Here is a 20,038-nt window from a genome sequence, read left to right as displayed (position 1 = left end):
CTCTATTTAGCACAAACAGGGCTACCATAATATGTGAGCAACATGTATCTACATATTTGTATTTTTGAGAGAATATTGTTTATGCATGGTTATTGAAAAAACTAAAAATTAAAGTTTCTGAAATAAGGCCACAAAACACATATTGATTATTTCTTCACAAGACTTTTGAAAATTGTATCACGTAGCCTAGAATATTTGCTCCAAAACTATGTGAGAATTATCCTGACTACTCATTCAGATAAGACAATAAAGAATTTTTAAATTTTTAATGACGTGTTTTGTGTCAGAAAGCTTTATGCGAAGGGGCATGATCTCTCATTAATATGTATGCATTTCACACCTGAGAAAGACAAAGACCCTCCCATAATGGCTCTATTAGGTGCTATCAGGCCATATCATTATGAGGAGCCTTGCACAAAGAATGAGGAGATTTAAATTTGTGCTTCCGTAAGAACTAATGCGGTTCATTCTCTTGTTACGCTGCACGTTTCAGATTCCGCAAGAACCAATGAGGTGTGTCAAGCAAGTACGGTTGAGCATATGTTTATTTGTGAATAAAAGCCTAAATTCAGTCTGTTCAATCTCAATCTGGACTAAACAGCTGGATTCATATGGATTAATTTTACGATCTCTCTGAACAGTTTGATGCGAAAAAGTGGTAGTTGCGTAGCTGTCAATGGAGGGACAGAAATCTCTCAACTTTCATGTAAAAATATCATCATTTGTGTATCAAAGATGAAACGACATGAGGGTGAGAAATTTATGAAAATTTGTTCATGTTTGAGCCGTACATTTTCACATTGATTCAAGACGGATCTACAACTTTGGTACGGGTCAATATATGTCAGTCTTTCATGACTTTTAACTCTCTCTGTCAAATGCTCAGGTAATATCTTAAGTTTGTCTTTGTGGCATTAAAAAAAATCCAGCTTTTCTCCATCGGTTCGTTTTATGTGAGGTGATGGACTGATATGAACCGGAGGAGAGAGCTGGTAATGACACTCCCGCTGAGTGCCTGGACATGGTCCACCCCGCCCCCATCTCCTACCTCACTTTTGCCTCTCTCCTGGTGTTGATTTACTTATTATGGGCTCTTTCTCCTTCATTCCACTGTCATTGAACCCTGATTAGATCAAGCTCGGATCGCTTTGGACAGTTAGCATCGATGAGTCCATCTATCACGCGACTTCCATTAGCTGTGGATCGCTACCGCCATCTATTGCCTGCGGTTCTAAGCCCATGGCCCTCATATCCTTGACCTCTTCCCTCTCCCTTTATATCTCTTTCGGTCGTTGGTATCTTCCTAACCCCCACCCCCCCCACAATCTGTGGCAAGCGAAGTCAAAACCGCAGCTCCAGGGGAGTAAAGCCTCTTCTTCTCTCTCTACCCTTCTTTTTTCTGCTGTCTTTTATCGGCGACGACTGAGTGGCAGCCAATCATGAGCTCAATCCTGCTGCCACAATCTCCCTGACACTCAAAAAGAGAGAAAGAGAGAGAGAGAGAGAGAGAGAGAGAGGGAGGGGGGGGGGGGGGGGGGGGGAGGGGGGGGGAGGGGGGGGAGGGGGGGGGGGGGGGGGGGGGGCTGGGGGAAGCAGATGAAAGGAAAAAGAATACACCGACAGACAAAAAAAGGAGGTAAAAAGACAAGTAGAAATCAAAAAGCATTGGGAAAATTTAAGACAACGGGACTAGAATAAGAAAAGAGAGAACAGTCACACAGCTCTTTCTCTCGCACACAGTAAGCTTCAGGACAATGTTCAGTCTTACAGAGAAAACTAAGAGGGAAGGTGACAAGCGTGGAGCTTATGCTAAGGAGATATAGAAGTTGCCTGAAAACACAGCAGAAAACAATGGAGTATAGGCAAGGAAGGTAAAACTCTCTCTGCCTCTCTCTCTCTCTCTCTCTGTCTCTCTCTCTCTCTCTGTCTCTCTCTCTCTGTGTGTCTCTCTCATCCGTCCCTCCCTCCCTCCCTCTCCCTCTCCGGCTCTGTTGCTCTTGTGCTCTCTCTCGGTCCCCCACTCTCGCTCAGACGGATGAGAAGAGTCCGGAAAGAGAGCAGTCATGTACGTAATTTTCTCTCTCGCTCGCTGAATCTAAAGGTTATCATTAAGACAGATGTGCCCTGCAGAGTGGTTGCCGTGGAGATCGTTTTACACTGGAGGAACTATTTGATTAAAGAGTGGCTTAGTCGGATTTAAAGCAACTGAGAAAGACGTGGCAAACGCAAAAAGAGAGTGTGAGTAGACGGCTGATTAGTTTCTTTTGCAGGTGGTTTCAAATAATGTGCGTAGGCTCTAAAAAGATAGATTGGTCGCTTTTGAAATGTCTCAATGCCATATTTACAGTCAAGAACTTTACAGGATTTATTGAGGCTTATTGGGTTCATATTGTAGAACAATTCCTGGCTAGAAACTGTTAAAACTGTTTTTGTGCTGTGCTGTTGAATCGCATCTCTAAACACTGCGTTGATTCTACTTTCAAAAGATTTTTAATATTCTTGTTTGCCAATACGGGGGCAAAATTATGTCATTTTAGATCAAAATGCTTTTTTCATTATTGCTTATATGATCATTTTTTGTTATTTTTAAATAAAACTGTATTTCTATACACCCAGATAAGGTTGTTAAAGGTGCATTAAAAAATAAAACATACAGCAAAAGATGTGTCTAAAAAACTTCATGCGGGCTGGCTGCACTGCTCTGCAGTAATTTTATTTGACAATTGCTCTGTTATGAATCCTGCAATTACACAAATGCTTTTGCTTGATTCTGATAAGCAGATTATTGCTTTGACCCGTGTGTCATCTGGCAGCTATTTTACAGGCAGCCTCAGTTTGAAGATAAACGATGTGCGTTAATGTGAATGTGTGTGTGTGTGTGTGTGTGCAAGAGAGAGAGTGAGAGATGTGCTGAAATATTTCATAAATATGTATTGCATTGGACACAGCAAGAGTCTGCCCCACTGCTCATGCCTAATCACTCACTCACTCACTGTTCCTTACACACACACACACACACACACACACACACACATTAGGGTATGCTGCTGTTAAATACAGCCGATCAACTGGATCTCGGTATTGGAGGTCATTAGTGAATGATCATTATTGTCCAACACAAATTAACCTCTAAAGTGCTTGTTGCATTTCTGCGTTCTAAATTAGCCACACTAATAGCTTCTCTTTCAATGCAAAACGATTCACTTGGAAACACACACAAAAGCCTGTGAATAGAAGATCTGTCACTGACAGCATACACATTTAGGAGGCAAATGTCTAGGGATAAATTTACAGGCTTAAATTACTCCTTTTATCTGTTTTATAAAGATTCTTCTTTCTGGAAAATATACACTTTATTATAAGATCCATTTAATATCTCTGTATTTTCTCCATGAGATTAAAGGTGAATGCAAATGGAGACCTCCTGCTTCTCAGATTTGTACCCCTCTGAGAAAAACTTCCTAATAGTCTCTCATGGAAGATATCTCAACAATGTCTCAAACTTTGCTCATGATTTGCGAGATTTCAAAGTCAGAAATTTAGATATGAACTTGTGAAATTCTGAGCTATTGACAATAATTGTAGAGCTTCATTCTATCACATCAATAACTTTAGAGGTGCTTCATAACACATTTTATGGGATCATTTTATGGATTTAGTTCAATTATTTATTTGTGTTTTAATGCATTTTTTTATAAAATGTATTAATTAAGCAGCTCGCGAGCTCTTAATTTTTTTTATTACCTGTTAAACATTAAAGTATTATGAAATTATTTAAGACATGTCTCCTTACATAGAACCTTACATGTGTGTTTTTGGCATAAAGTGTTCTTTAAAATTGAGCCAAGAACCCATGGATCCACACAAGAACCTTTTTCTCTAAGAGTGTATATTTTGACTGGATGCCAAAGGTGATTCATAAAGTATTTTCACTTTCTAAAAAAAATCTGTCCTAAAATGAACATAAAATTGATTTTTTTGCTAAAAAAAAAAGCCTATCATTATGCCTTCAGTACAAAATCATTAGTATTTATTTTTACCCTTTTAGACTGAAGACATATGATATACACAAGGAAACAGAGCGAGACACAGATACAGAACTTTCAGTGTTATCTGAGAGAGAGAGTTAGCTCCACCAAGTGGCTCAAAATTCTGTGCTAAGCAGCAATGAAGATCAGTCTTCATCATGTTGATCTTGAAACTTTTTAAGCCATCATGACTTTACTTTCACAAACAAACATTTAAAACCCTAAAAATCCTGCTGCCACAAGCCCCGACCCTACATTTAAAGTGATGGAAGGGCTCTGCCATATTAAATGTTTAAACAAAACAGACTTAGCCTCCATCTTTATCTGACCATGGCAGATAGATTGATGCCCTGCAAGTAATCTAGACAGACCAGGAGGCTGCTTCGATTGTGAGATATCAGACAGGCCTCGGGCAATATTTCAATCTTTTACACCGCATACAATCTATATATTGTTAAGCGATTAGTTCATCCTGTTCCCAGAAGTTCTCCCGTCAAACTTATGAGCTGCATGAAGTCTCTATCATTTAAAGCTTGAGAATCTCAAGGTCAAGAGAAAAAGAAGCACCAAAAAACTTTCCCCGAGCAATAATAAGCACGACAAATGCACAGACACAAGCTGCCGTATCCCACATATGGCTCCAGACATCCATCAGAACACAGTCAGGTGTGGACGGAAATAACCCAGTTTCCCTAAATGATCCGTGTCTGATATGGTCTTAGGGGGAATATTCTAGGGAGAGAAAGAGGGGAGGGTGTTTGGAGGCAGATATCATGAGTGAACGAAGCCGTGTTGAACTCTGGCAGATGTATTCCCCAAAGACAACGCTGCCCCAGACTGCTTTTATAAACCTCGGGAGAAATATAGCAGTACCTTGCAGACAGGACAACGGCAATTACATAGACTATGGGTCTGTGTTTGCGGTAGCGGTCTGATCCTGCAGACTTTAGTGGTGTATCACTGTCAATCAGGCCTGCAAATTACAAAACCTCAACTTTGCTGTACGCCTGCAAAATACTGCTCTGCACGGGCACAAAATGTTTTGTGTGTCACACAGATCAACTGGGTCATCCGTGTGCAGTTTTCAGAACGCGCCATCCTCTCTGCCAATTAATTCATAATTATATAGCATTACCTCATTATGCCTCGACTAGCATATCCACACACGCCTAAATTCACATATACACACTAATTAGACGCTCTTAATAGGACAAGTGAGAAGATTCTTCCTCCTCTCTCGACTCCCTCGCGCATCCTTCGTTCCTCCCCTTATCACGGATCCTCCCTTACAGCCGCTCTTAAACAAGTTTTCAATGCACCATTCAAAGTGAGATAATTAAGTGACAGTCCTAAACATCTGCCAAGAGATTTTTTTTTTCTTTGTTGTATGGTAACAGGCAAAATAATAATAATAAAAAAAAGATTCACTGGCCTAATGCTTAATAGGCATGCTGTATCAAAGATTAATATCCAGAATGCTATTAAACCTCAAGGACAGCCTTGAATGATAATTAGAAAATGCAATCATGAGAATCACCACGCATAAATTGGTGCACACAATTGCGGGCATTTTTTTCCCAGAACGTTCTTGACATTGCAGAGGAAGGGCTAAACTAAATTATTATTTTTATTTTCTGTAAGCCTGTCCCATCATAGAAACACACAATTTCCTGTCTGGGCATTTTTACAAGTGTTACCATCTCCCCAGCAGAGCTGGATATAAACGGCACTTCTCACTCCATTATTATATGTTGTGTAAACTTCCAAAAAACCTTGTACAGCGTGTGATTTGATAACTCAACTCGCCATGGCTAATGAAAACAAAAGCAGCCCGAGGAGGTACACGTCAATTATTAAACAACACTTGTGAACAATGAGAACCACAAGTCATTTGTGCAGTAAACATATGTGTGGATAAGAATTTGCAATGGTTTAAATCTCATTTCTCAGATTTTTTAGTAATCCCATGTTGTAATCTCAGCAGCATCTTAAACTGTGCTTAATCTTGCCAGCATACCAAAGTCTCCAATAAAAAAGTCTCATCAAATTCTTCCAAAATGAAAGTATCTGTGCTATGCTATCCTCATTTAAAGCTTTACTAATATATTTTAAGATAAACAAAATTGGGGATTGAGACATAACTCTATTGAGAACTCTAACATTAAATCTGAGGTATGAATGAGCAACCTCTGAACATTAAGGGAACATCAATACATCAGTTCAACAATTCCAACCACAAATGTCTAAAACATATTTAAAAAAAAGTCTCACACTGTGCTCACATTTGGCAATACACCAACATCTGCAAAAAAAAAAAAAAATCACATTCTTCCAAGAACAAATGGTTCTGGTTTGCTCACGCTATGTCAATAATTGTCTATTTTGGCTATTAATTTCTTCTCAGGGATTTTAGGAGAATCATCTGAGACAAATATATATATATATATATATATATATATATATATATCCTACTTGAATGAGACAACTGAGAACTCTATTAAAGGAGAAGAATGTAAATTCTAAAACAGCATTCAGAGATTGGAGTCACAATTAATTTCAGCAAACTTCAGGAAACTTAAATAATAAAAAATAAACAAATACATAGAATACATAAATAATAAGAATGTGTCTACTATTTCTCAGACTTTTCTTTTGTGAAAAACATTAAGATACCAAATTGTTATTAATTATCTGTGCTGCTTTCCACATTCATTTTATAACTCTATACTCTTACTGTATGTGGAAAATTGTCTATTTTGTGGCAATTTATGTATTTTAATGGATTTTTAGGACAATCATCTGATAGAAAAAACAAAGATACTTGAATGAGACACGAGTGAGAACTCTGTTAAATCTCCTTAGCTATAAAAGGGCAACCTCTGACTGCATGAATGTCAGTTCTTAAACAGCGCTCATGAATTTGGATCCGCAATACATTTCAGCAGACTTCAGGAAAATACATGCAATAAAGTACATACAATAAGGATCGCGTCATGTAACTGACGCTAAAGGGTGCCTAAAGCGTCGAATATTGAAGCATGGTCAAAATGATTCCCAAGGCGTCAGTTTCATGACGCCTAGGGATGAGAATGGGCTGATAAATAGTAATAAATGTCTTCTGGTTCTCAGAAGTCTGCAATAGACTAAACTGATTGTGCTGCTATATCCACATTCATTTTGTAGCTATACTCTCTTACTGAATGCAAACAATTTGTGCTAATTTTATTTTTCCTAAGCAATTTTAGAAAAAAAGAGAGAAATTGAGAAAATAGAGATGAAATTGATAGATAAATGACACATCACTGAGAACTGAATTAAATCCATCAGTGCTATGAGGAGGAGTCTGCCAATAAGCAGACTTCATCAGGTTTTGAAAGAGCATTGCAATAAACATGCATAAATCAGAACTCATTTTTATTACTCTTTTGTCCACGCTCGCCCTTGAGCTAAGACCACGGATGGAAAACGTGTCATAGAAACCGTTAAATCAATCAAGTCGGTTGTGGACCATGACACTGACAGATGGATATTTATCTGTCCGTCAAGGTCACGCCAGAGACTTGAGCAGGTTTTTCTATGCCAGCTGCTGATTAGATGCTTCTCTAAGACCCTTACTCCAAAATCAAATGTGGGTGGCACTTTCCCTACATAGACACAGACCGTCTCAGTTTGTGCCAAAGTGTGATTCATATACCGGATGTGAAAGGCTCAGAAAAATCATGTTTAATTCATAAAGACCTCTGCAGACCTTCCTAGTGTCAAAGTTCTGCCCTACTAGCTAACCTTGAGCTGCATTGAAACATATGTCTGAATGGAAGATTGGGCCACAAAAGACCTCCTCTGCTGGGGCTGACAAAATTCATTACTCGCATTAGCGAAGCCAGTGATTCCACAAATTACAAGTAGTCTGCACACTTTCAAACGCTGCCTAGTGAATAATTCCTAACTTCATCCATATCTCATTAAGTAAATTATTGGATTCGTATTCACAAGACAATGTTCATTTACATGCATAACTTCAGTCACATCAAATAGAACCAGAGCCCTAATTTGCTCTTAGACAAAGAAAGGAATGGCTTTGTTCGCTGAGATGGCCCCGTTGACACCGTGTGTGTTTTATTTCTCTTTCTTTTTCTCCCCCCTTTGCCTAGCCTCCCCTTCTTTTCTTTTCTTTGATTCAGATCGTTAAACAAAAACGCCACAACATTATGAATCTGCTCCTCGTTTGCTTGCGAGACCCCTGGAGACATTTGCCGTAATGAATGCCTGTCAGGCTAACCTGGCTCCTTGGCCTTTTCCTGCAGACTCCTGGAAAATGGGCTTTCGTCAAACGAGGGAAGAAAGATTTATTAGGATTAACTTCCAAAAGCCAATAAATTATGCATACATCCTCCAAATTACCTATCAGAACTAGTCCTAGAGGAGAGAGCGCTTCTGTGAGCCGCTGCCTGTGCTTCTTTTACGCTAGTTTGTGTTATAGAAGTGCATTTTTCAGCAGTTTGAGTTTGCTATCGACTTGCTGCGTTTTGGCGGTAACCGCAAATCTATGCCGAGTGAGGAAAGTAAATGTTTAGAGATGTTCAAGCTCGAGAAGTTCATCAATTAGAGACCACCAAGTGACTGCTGTGTGCAAAAATCACTTCATCTTTTGTGATCAATCAATATTAATGATTTGTTTTCTAGTTAGCCAACATGATTTTTAGTCAGCTAACATACATTTACAGAGTGTTGTTGTATGTGACACTCGTCCCAGAGGTAATTTTTGCAAATTAAATGTTTTCTTAAAGATCTTTTCTCTCCATCACAGGCCCCAAGAAGACATAATTGAAGAGAATTAAGGATACGATGCCCCATTTCGTCGGTCCCACTATTCAGCAGTATCTTCAACACAGAGCTCTGTTTCTTAATTGATTCCTTGTCAAGGACTCTCCAGGAGTGATCGGATACAATGATAATCAATCAAGTTACTTTCCTCCTGTTGTCCTGCTTGCTGGGCTGGAGCAGTGCACTGATCCGGCCGGTGCCTGGAATTAGCACGTTGGATCGGGATGGACGGACTCTACACCGCACTAAACGAGGATGGATGTGGAATAGTTTCTTTCTCTTAGAGGAGTGGACAGGAACTGGAAAACAGTATGTTGGAAAGGTAAGGGCTGTTACTCTTAGGAATGAAGGAGCTGCAAATGTTGGGAACAGGTATTATATATAAGCAAAGTTTTTTTTTTTTTTTACCCCCTATGAAAAAGTACCTTGGTATTACAATGGACATAGTACCATGATGATAATACCATGGTTGTCTTTCAAATGCCTTACAATGCAATTTAAACGGAATATAATCAAACAGTACCACTAAATTAACATGTTTTTACCATCTTTATCATGCTACTTTTTCGAAGCGCCATTTTAGGCTGTTAGCACAACAAAAACGTATAAAGTGTATTTTGTGAGTGTACTTATAAAGTGATTATATTTCAAGCCATGTGTGTGTTTCCTTTAGTAGTTCAAACAGTAGAGCATTGTGCTAACAACACCAAGGTCCTGGAATCAATTCTTAGGGAATGCATTAACTTATACAATGTAGGCTATACATTTAATGCAATGGATTAAAGCAACTGCCAGATTCAAAAATGGGAATCGGACCTGTGACTGTGGAGTTGCTAGCATCATGGGAATTAAAGTATAAAATATGAGCAGATTCAGTCAGTCTGACCATTAACACACAACACAAACAAGCACAAAATGTCAGTTATGAACATGACTCACGAACATCAACTGAACTCATACCTAGCGGATGATGCTTTCAGCATGATAGCTAATGATGTATTAGAAGAAAATCAATGAGAATGTAGGCTATTACGATGAATCGATGTGTGGGATACAAAGAGCCATAATAACCCTCTTTATATTAATGACCACATCCTGACGTTCCAAAACAGAAATTATTGTGTGGGATTAACTCAATGGCTTACAATATAACCATGACCTGATAATAACAGCTGATGTCCTGGCTTTCAACATGCACGAAAGATGCATTTTAGCGAAGATCAACTCAGGACATGAAACAGTTGAGAGTCAAACCTAGACGTGCCAGTTGTTGAAAGGTGGGCCTACCAGTGCAACATGATTCGGTTAAAATCAAATGCAACTCGTCTGCCGTCAGATCAGAGTGCAACGCTTGTCAAGCCACCGGCATCAGACAGCAGAGACAGCAGCAGTTACAACCCCCGTGCATGCGATGAGGGGGTCGACGCAGCCTGTTGACGGACAATTTTACGTCAAAGACTTCAGCTTTCATCATCGCATTCACTGTCTGCAAGTAAATGGGATGCTTTGGTTGGAGAGATGAGTGGTAACACAGACAGATCAACATCTCTCCTCTTATGGTTAAGGGTTGTTTTTGTTGAGAATACTGCAAGAAAAGAAACACGCAAGCGCACTGAAAAAGAAAGGCGAGCAAGCAAGAGTGGGTGAGGAGAAAACAATAAATCAATCAAAAACGAGAATGAGATTCCGCCCTCATAGAGTTGCATTTTACGTGACAAGGCAACAAAACAGCACTGACTGGGAAGAGTCCATCGGATGAGGAAGTGTCAGACTCAGCAGTGTCCTGGCCTCTTTCCCAGAGCTTTGATGCTTCTCTCTTTTCTCTAGCTCTTTCTCCTTCTATCTCTCCCTCTTTTCCTGGCTGCTGCGTTTCTCTGGCTTGACAGCAATCACATGGTTTTGGCCTGCTTCTCATCTACCGTCCAGTCTCGTTCCCAATTAAAGTGCCAAAAAGACACAGGGCTCCCATAAATACTGTAGGAGGGCGAGGGAGAACGAAACACCCACATACTGGTTCAGGGAGATCACTGTGGAGCGACTTGATCATCCATTCCATCCATTTCCCACCATTTCTTACTAGTGTGTGTGTGGGTGACGTATTAGATCTTGTGTAGTCCAATAGATGGGTACTTAGAGCCCCAGTGAGAAGCCATCAAAGCCATTGATGGTTCTCCTCATAAAGATAATTCAGCAACCTTTTCGGAGCCTTGTGGGATACCATATTTATTTCTATCCAACCAAGGCCTCCACTGGCCGCCCCGACACAGACAAGCCCTAAAAGAGGATTTATTTTCCAGTGTGGAGCCAGAAATAATCCATAAAATGGGAAGAATATTTCCAATAAAGCAACAGCCCTGTCATCGCTTGCTTCAGAGGTCTTAGCCATTTAATGTGTTTCACAAGAAACATCTATATGGTACAACTAAACAGTACAAGCTACAGTTAGTTCAACAGTAGTTTTAAAAGAAGTTAGCTACACGACAAGATACAAACAAAAACTATAGTTATGACATTTAGAAAAATGTAGCATTGGTGCATGTTGATTCAGAGTTTGCGTCATCTGAAGTCTTCGCATGAGTTGGCGCCGTCTCTTCATAGGTGTTGGGCATCTGAAATCTTCATAATAGGCTGGATCCAAACTGGAGCTAACACACTCTCTAGTTACCTCAGGATGGGCATCCTGAGAAAAAAGAGAGAAGCAAATATAAAATAATTAGCGTAGCTGCTGTTCATAACGTTAAGCAAGAATGATCATGTGCATTTGATCTGATCTAAGAAGATGCATTATATGAATGCTAGGCTAAAGAGATGCATCTTTAATCTAGATTTAAACTGGGAGAGTGAGTCTGAGCCCCGAAATCATTGCTTTATATGGCATAAAGCAATGAGAAAAATATACATTTACAAACAACAAACCACAAATAAAACCAAAAAAGACCATTTATACAAACAGAAATAATGAGCCAAATATTATGTTACCTCACACACACCCCTAAAAGTCACTGTATAATCCGCACACAACCAACACTGCAACCAGGATGAATATTAAAGTGAGAGATTCAATATTAGCACTAATGCTCCACAGAGCAAGTATACTGTAATTTATAATTCAGTTAGTCCATGATATGTGAAAACAGCTACTGCCTTGAATTAATATGAAGCCGCATCAGGCAGAAATGTAAAATAAACAGGATTAAAGATGCAGTTTTCTAAATGTAATTTTGTGATGACTCAAGCTTAAAACTACTGAGAAATCTTTCACATTTTAACAGCACATACAAATATGTGTATAAAAGAGAAAACTCACAAACCAGAAACATCCTTCTGGCCATCCAGTGGTCATTATGACCGCCCAGGCGTCGTGGCCCTGTTGTGCAGAAAGAAGCTCAGAAGTGCTGAAGCCCGCCATGCATTTTGCCGCTTTTGTGTCATGAGTTTGATGTGGGGGCAGCGGCTCACATGGCGTGCCATCAGCGCTATTGATGTGAACAAAATCCTATTAACCTTCTCCAAGCTCCATAATGCATTGTGCAAATAAACCCTTTCCCGTTTTCCCGGTGAGCTCTCTTCTTCTGTCTACCTAACCCTTTTGATCCTCTTCACGTAAATACTCGGCGCTTTAATAAAACAAAGAAAGAAAAAAAAATAGAACGCCACGATTTTGATCATTTTTGAAAGCATTAATAACGAGAAGGCAGTGATGGCTCACATTTAAATGTTTAAATATTTAGCACAGGTTCATTAGGACTTGTCAGGATTAAAAACTCATCTGAGCGTGCAAAACCACATCATGAAGCGATAGAGGGGAAACTCAACTGCGTGATAATCTGACAGTTGTAGCACTATTGCAAGTAATTATGTGATGTATTACAGCAATTCTAAATATTACATGTTGTAACATAATTACATGATAACATAATTCAGACACATGTATATAAATCTCATCTATTTCTCATTAAACGACATTCTTACCGAACATTCATAACATAAACACAACACACTTTCATGTTAGATGCAATTAATCACGATTAATCGATTTGACAGCACTATTTTTTATATATCCATTTACTGTACTTCTACTGCATTTTCACATTAATTGTTTTTATAGTACAGTTTTTTTTATTTTCAGATATGAACTTGTGACCTGTCACTCCTTAACTAAAATATTACAACTGTATCAATATCCAGCACCATAGTTTTTTTATATTAATAATAATATAAAATTAGAAATCCACTCACTGTACTTCTACTGCAATTGTACTTTTTGTTCTATACTCCTTTTATTTCCTTGTTCTTGTTCTTATTTTTTTATTTAACTTGACTTGTTACTCTTTAGAAATATTACAAGTACCAATATCTGTGTAACACCATATTTTTTTATAGTAAAATACTATTAGTAGTAGTAGTAATAATAATAATAATTATTTAACTATTCATATAAATACAGCCTCAGTGACAGCATTAATAGTCAAAGCAAACATAGAGAAAATTTCAATTCTTTTCAGTTATTTACATGTTGATGGCTTTTGCACTAGTGTAGTCCCGGTCTCATTATACGTCCACCAAGGACCGCTTTGTTGATTTTGCGTATTCTGAACACTCAGGGGTCGTTTTAAAAATAATGCAAACAATGTAAAAAATACAAAAATCTGCTATGAAGCACAATGACCAGGCTGGACAAAACCTGATAGAGATCTTGCAGATCCCCCCCCCCACCCCACTTTCTGTCACAGCAAAGTCAAGCCTCACAGGAACCTCCAGCTATCTAAGTAGTTGCAGTGCGTGTCCTTATCCACTCAAATGAACCAGCAGAGTCCACAGCCAGCAGAGGAGATTAGAAGAGAGAGAGAGACAGCTTCGCTGAGTTTGGGTTCATGCGCTTTTCAACTCCTCAGAGAGTCTGCATGCGATGAAATCTGTTGTAAACCTCCGCGAGTGACAGAAAAAAAAAAAGTGTAAAAACTACAGACCGAACCGCATGGCCTTATGATTAACGCCTAACATTGAAACCACAAAAGGGGCGACCGGGGTGGGACGAGGCAGCGAGAAAGAGATTGCACTGCAGTGTTTGTGTCGAGTTAGTCAACTTGAATGTGACTCGGTCCTACTCTGACTGAGCTCAAGATATACACAAAGAAAGAAAAAAAGGGGGGGGGGGGGGGGGGGGGGGGTACATAATTATTCTATATCCGTTCTGGGCCCAGGCTCTCATTTTCACAATCTCCTCTCTGCAGTACTAAGCAAGTGTTCACCACCGACCTGACAAGAATTGTCAATGATTTCTCCCGTGCTCGACTGACAATCCCTCTGTGTGTGTGCAGGGGATTTAATTCCTAAAGCTGCTCCGAGTCAAAGGCTAATTTTGTGCTACGCGAATTAGCACAGGCAAATGAAAGCAAGGCCGGGATAAATCCGCGCTGCCTTTACTTCATATTCAACTGTCAGCTCATTATAATCAAGAACATCCTTCAAAAAATAATGGAAAAAGCACACATTCGCTTGGAATGCTGGCACTCTCCATGTGTTTCTCCATGTTGCCTCTTTGGGGACACGGTCGGATTTTTGACTGGCAGAGATTATTTAGGCAACCTCACGCCGGAGACATATTCCTGCCAATAAACAAAGGGTATCTGTTCAGGATTGCCGGTGCCATAGAGAGCCCAGTGTTGTGCCAAAAAGTGCTCCCAGAGCAAATGAGCAAGTGATCAGTATTCAGTGCCATGCGGCACTCTCCCTGTAGTGCATTTGAAATGAACAGAGGGATTGTGGTTAGGGTTGAATCAGGATCTATGAGGCCGAATCAAATCGCTCATATTTTTCACGAGTCACTGCGAAAGGCCGCCACATGGCCGACATACACCTTATTCTGAAATGTATTTTAATTTGTTCCCAGCAGCCCAGAGGTGCATTGCCGCTTTCCTTTTTTTAGCTGTTTTTTTTTTTTTTTTTTTTTTTGAGCTGGCAGTAATTAGGACACCCCTAGTCTTCCAGTGTGCAGCCAAATGGAAAACATTGGCTACACTGTGGAAACGAAACATCTGGTGTATTGCGATATAGACCTGTTGGAAAATAAATAAATAAATGGGGTTTACAATCAATTAGGCAAGTTACTAAGGTGCCTGCAGCTATAGCAATCGTACATGTGCCGAGTGTTCATGATAGGCAATGATTTTTGTCCAAAGCAGCGTAAACAACACATAGAGCAAACATAAACTTATACTTTTAGGCTAAACGAAATGTTTGTGTGAAGCACCATGCTAATTTAACTCTACACTGCAAAAATATTATATTCCAGTACAAATATCTAAATACTCTTAAATCAGGATGCATTTATTTACTTGAGAGGCAAAATACATGAGATATTTCAGCCCGTTCTCATCCTTTGTCGACATCCTAAGTCGAAATCTTACGCACATGGCATCCTTTAGCATCAATATGAGACGCAGAACCCAAGGTGTCATACAGGTGACGCTCGTCTAAATCCGACGCACATGGCATCGTTTAGCGTGAATATGAGACGCAGATCCCAAGGCGTCATAACCGTACCCTACCCCAGACCGTACCCTACCCTACCCTACCCCAGGTTCTGCGTTTCATTTTGAAGCTAAAGGATGCCATGTGCGTAAGATTTCGACGAAATGTCCAAAGCATCACATGTATGACGCCAAAGGATGAGAATGGGCTGGATATTTAGTCATTGCGGTGTCTGTAATGATGTTAAATAGTGGCGGTATGGAGCTGTAATTGTAAATCGCTACTTCTGGTTCTATTATTGTCTTATTTGTTGATTATTGTGTGTTATTTGTGTACTGACTGCAGGATGGCTGATGGCCCAAGACAAATTTTCCCCTGTGGGATAATAAAGTTTTACCTTACCTTACCTTGTTTTCTGAAAATAAATAAATAAGGTGTTTTTAGCATAAAACAAAAATATATGGCAGTGGGGTACAAAAATTAATCTTGTTTTGTTCTTACATAGAAAATTGTAAAGTATAAACACTTAATTTTGATACTTGACCCCCCCCCCAAGAGAAAAACAACACCTAATTTCATAAGTCGGTTTGCTTCTCAAGTATATTAAATTTGATTCAAGAATGTCTTCTTCAAGAAATCTCTCTATTTTTTTTTATTTTTTTTTTTGCTGTGTAATTTACTGTTTGTTGATCTCAACCCACTGCCCTCATGGGTCCATTTAGAATTTTACAGGTCTGACTGAATTTGTTTGCACTGAGCAAGAAGAAACACGCACAGCCCTAGTGGCAACTTTTCAAATGCGTTATATTTAGAATGAAGCACTTTGTGTTAACGACTTAAAAAGCACTGAGACTTGTAAATTACTGCTTGTAAACACCGTCAATGTTTATTCAGGCTCTTCATTCTCGCCGTAGAATATTTCCTGTTCTCCGACTGCTGAAATAATATGCAAAGGCTAAAGACTCACCAGCAGCACTTTATAGAACAAGACAGGTTGTTATGAGACGCATTACGTCTTTGCTAAAGCGGGGCCAAAAACATCTTTCACACATCGCCTTCATTCCTGCAGGGATTTTCAGGCTCGACCACGGTCCACCTCAAATTAATGACCTAATGAAGCCTGTTGTTGTCGTTCAAGCGTGTGTTTACCTCAGAGATTAATGCAATGTTTTATGTACACCCTTTAAAGCGGGAGTAGACGCTCGCTTGACAAACACCAATTAGCCCTGAGAAGCTGGGGTTTGTATTGGCTTTATGCGGTTGTCTGCTTTCATTGCATGTCTTTGTCTCAGATGTCTTTTTATGGATTTCAAACTCACGTCTGTGTGGGCCATGGCAGCGCTGGAGGATTTCTTCACAATAAAGGACATAGAGAGACTAATTATGGTGCTGTCAAGGGATTTTATACATAGCGGAGATGAAAATGGAATCTACATCTTCATATCGTCTTCCTCTGGTTACAACTAGCATGAAAGTCCTTTTCCAGAAAATACTCTCTGGAGGTACAACGCGCTTTGTTCTGAAATTAATGAAAGAGAATTAAAATATGAATCACAAATAGAAAGTATGATAAGTGTCTGAGGTGTAGCATACATTGACATACGACTTAAAGGCCTTCAGACGTTCATTTAAAAACATCAAGGTTGCACAAGGGTAGATTTCAGACTGTAGCTGATGTGATCTGTCATGCTTTTCTGTCTGGATTAAATGTTAACTCTGCCCTAAACCGTGGCAAATGTTTGAGCATTGAGAGGACACGCTCATGTCTGAAACCATGTTGTTCACTATCAACATTTACGAACAATGATTAGAAGTTCAATATCTCCTTTAAGACTAGTGAGTTCTTGGAAACTGTTATTTAATCCATCACTTTATACCTAAAATTTAATGATTTTGAATCCAATGGTTAAAAAAGTGAATCATTATGATCATTTGCAGATCATCATAGCTGCTACATTAAAGGTACACTGTAACTCTCCAGCCGTTAAAAAACAAATTGCATGCATTTTGCGGAAGAACATTGTTTTGGTTGTGCTCCGGCTCTGCGTGACGGCGGATGAATATGGTTATCCTACTGCTCATAAATAAATCACTACTAGGTTTAAGATATATAACCAGTTTAGATGGATAGGAAAGCTGATCAGCTGAAGACGTTACTGTAACTATAACTTTACTGTAGCTGTGGCCTATACTGTAGCTCTACCATTCACAATATATAATGCTTTACAATGAACTATATGTTAGAGAGCTACATATAGCAATTTATTTGTTCAATAATAATACCTTAAAGGGGTCCTTGATTATGATTTCACTTTTTTTAACTTTAGTCAGTGTGTAATGTTGCTGTTTGAGCATAAACAACATCTGCAAAGGTTGTGCAAATGCTCAAAGTTCAAAGCAAAGGGAGATATTTTCTTTTACAGAAATCGCTTTTTAAGGACTACAACAAACGGCTGGTAGGGACTACAACGAGCTTCTTCCCTGGTTGGTGACATTACGAACCCTAAAATTGACATAAACCCTGCCTCTGGGAACACACAACAAAGGGGGTGAGGCCATGTTTGGCTGCTTTAGAGAAGAGGAAGAGGAGTTGTCACTGTTTTTTACAACCCGGAAAAAGTCTAAGGCTGACAAACTTAGAGAGGTTCACGAAGCATTCAACCAGACTGGGGAGAGAGGAGCTGTAACAATGTAAAATATGTGAAACATAATGCGTTTTGGAACCATCAAGCATGAAAACATTTGATTACACCCCAAAAACAAAATCAAGACTTCGTAAAAGGGCATAATAGAACCCCTTTAATCACCTGATTAATAATAAAAAAATAAAAAAAACATTTCATCGCTATCTCCAAAAAGCCAAACCAATGTTGATTCATGTTTTATTACAAGCTCTGTCGCGTTCTCTTTCTGCTAGCAGACTCAGCTTTTTTAACGATTGATTTAGCAGCTCCGTGTCAACCTTTCTATCATCGTTGTGACAACTAACCTATGCCACTCCCACACCATCAAAGTAGCCGGAGCAACTTTTCTCTTTTTATGGATTTGATGAGACGGGCGAGTGTGTATGCAATTTCCTATGAAAACCATCCTGTCAGGTCTAAATCATAAACACTTAAACAAAAAAACAAGTGACATAGTGTACCTTTAAAAAAAACATTCTTCATATTTGACATTTCCATCAGAAAAAATAAATAAATAAATGCATCTTGAGATGTCATTTCTTCCCAAAAATTGGTTCAACCACCATCACACTTGGGTGTAGAGTTGCTGGCTGTAAATATGTTGAAAATAATTAGATCTTATCTCAAGTTATTTATATCTGCTTTGGCTTTCCTGCATGCTGTGTCCCTCACTCTCTCTCTCACTCAGGAGAATGTGGACCCGTGAGATAGAGCGCACAGACATTTCATTAACCACATGCTAATGATCGCATGCTAATGTTTGCATAGATTACTGGCTTGGAGCTGAAAGCAGAGACGTTCTCACCCTTCGCTTACTCTGCCTGACAAATTCTGGATTTATTTATTTGGACTTTTCTGTCGTTCTTGTCGGTGACTGTAAACATTGAGGTTTGTCATTATGTCGCAGAAGGTTGATTACAACACGGGTTCATGGAAATCAAGTAGGACACTTGAGAAAAAGCATGCAAATGTCATATTCCTAAACATTTCATATTGCATTGTGTCTGTCTGTCTGTATTGATGGATTTTTTTCTAGAGCTGGACTTAACAGCTCACTCAACCAAAGTGCACTACTATTTATATAAAAAAAGCCTTTTATGCCCCTACACTGAGAAAGAAAAAAAAAAAGAAATACAGACGTTTGATGTGTGCATATATCCACTGACCCACAAAACCCCTGGAGCGACAGAGTCTGCAGTGTCTGGTAGTCACAAATGAATGACAGCACACTGTATTTACAAGATGGGGAAATTAGAAAGCATACGGTACTACATCTGCACTCATCTAACATACCAAGGCAGCATTTTATTTTAATTTCACTCTTAAAAATAAAGGTTCATCCATTAAACCTTCCCGTTGCACTAAAGGTTGTAGTGGAAAAAAAACGGTTATTCATACTACCTCCCCAAAGAAAGGATCTTGAGGGAACCACATATTGTTCTTCTAAAAACCCATTTTTGGTTCTTCTTGGCACGTTTATTTTTAAGAGTGCAGGCTAATGAATAAGCTCACAAATAAAATTGCTTGTCAAATGTTAAATTGGGCTAATGATCTGAGCTATTGTTAATTGTCTAAACGATTTTGAACATTGCGTTGTCAATCCTAATTTAATGTTAAATTGTCAATATTACAGTTTTGCCATCATGTAGAAGATTAAATATTCTGCTATAAATGTGGTTTCCAAATCAATACATTCAGTATTGTATTTGTAGATTGTATTAGTATACACTGCTGTTGCATTAAAAAAAGCACAAGTTTGGGGTCAGATTTGTTAATGTTTTTGAAAATAAATATCTTATTCTCTCCAAAAAATCTGTACAAAATACAGTAAAACAGTAATTGTAAAATATATTTTTACCATTTAAAATAACTGTTAGGAATACATGTATTGCTTCAGTCTTACATGATCCCTCAGAAATCACACTAAAATGCTGATTTGGTGTTCAAGAATTTTTTTTTTTTTTTCAGGAATATTTGATGAAGCACATCATTGATTTAAAATAGAAACCTTTTGTAACAATCTAAAAA

The 20,038-nt window shown here is 38.8% G+C and overlaps 1 protein-coding gene across 1 annotated transcript in view; it reads left to right on the top strand.

The window, feature by feature from the left end:
* The first annotated feature begins 2,021 nt into the window (after positions 1 to 2,021).
* LOC130080133 (cadherin-10) overlaps positions 2,022 to 20,038 on the top strand; it is a 57,581-nt gene continuing 39,564 nt past the window's right edge. The window contains exons 1-2 of the mRNA XM_056245424.1: positions 2,022 to 2,238; positions 8,836 to 9,174. Of these exons, the coding sequence (XP_056101399.1) occupies positions 8,977 to 9,174 (198 nt within the window). The 5' untranslated portion in view covers positions 2,022 to 2,238; positions 8,836 to 8,976. The remainder of the gene's footprint in view (positions 2,239 to 8,835; positions 9,175 to 20,038) is intronic.

This window comes from Rhinichthys klamathensis, unplaced genomic scaffold, assembly GCF_029890125.1.
Source record: "Rhinichthys klamathensis goyatoka isolate OS25496 unplaced genomic scaffold, OSU_Roscu_1.1 h1tg000030l_1, whole genome shotgun sequence".
NCBI classification, from domain to species: Eukaryota; Metazoa; Chordata; class Actinopteri; order Cypriniformes; family Leuciscidae; genus Rhinichthys; species Rhinichthys klamathensis.
The sequence above is the reverse complement of the archived record's forward strand: the minus strand, read 5'-3'. Positions and strand labels throughout refer to the sequence as shown.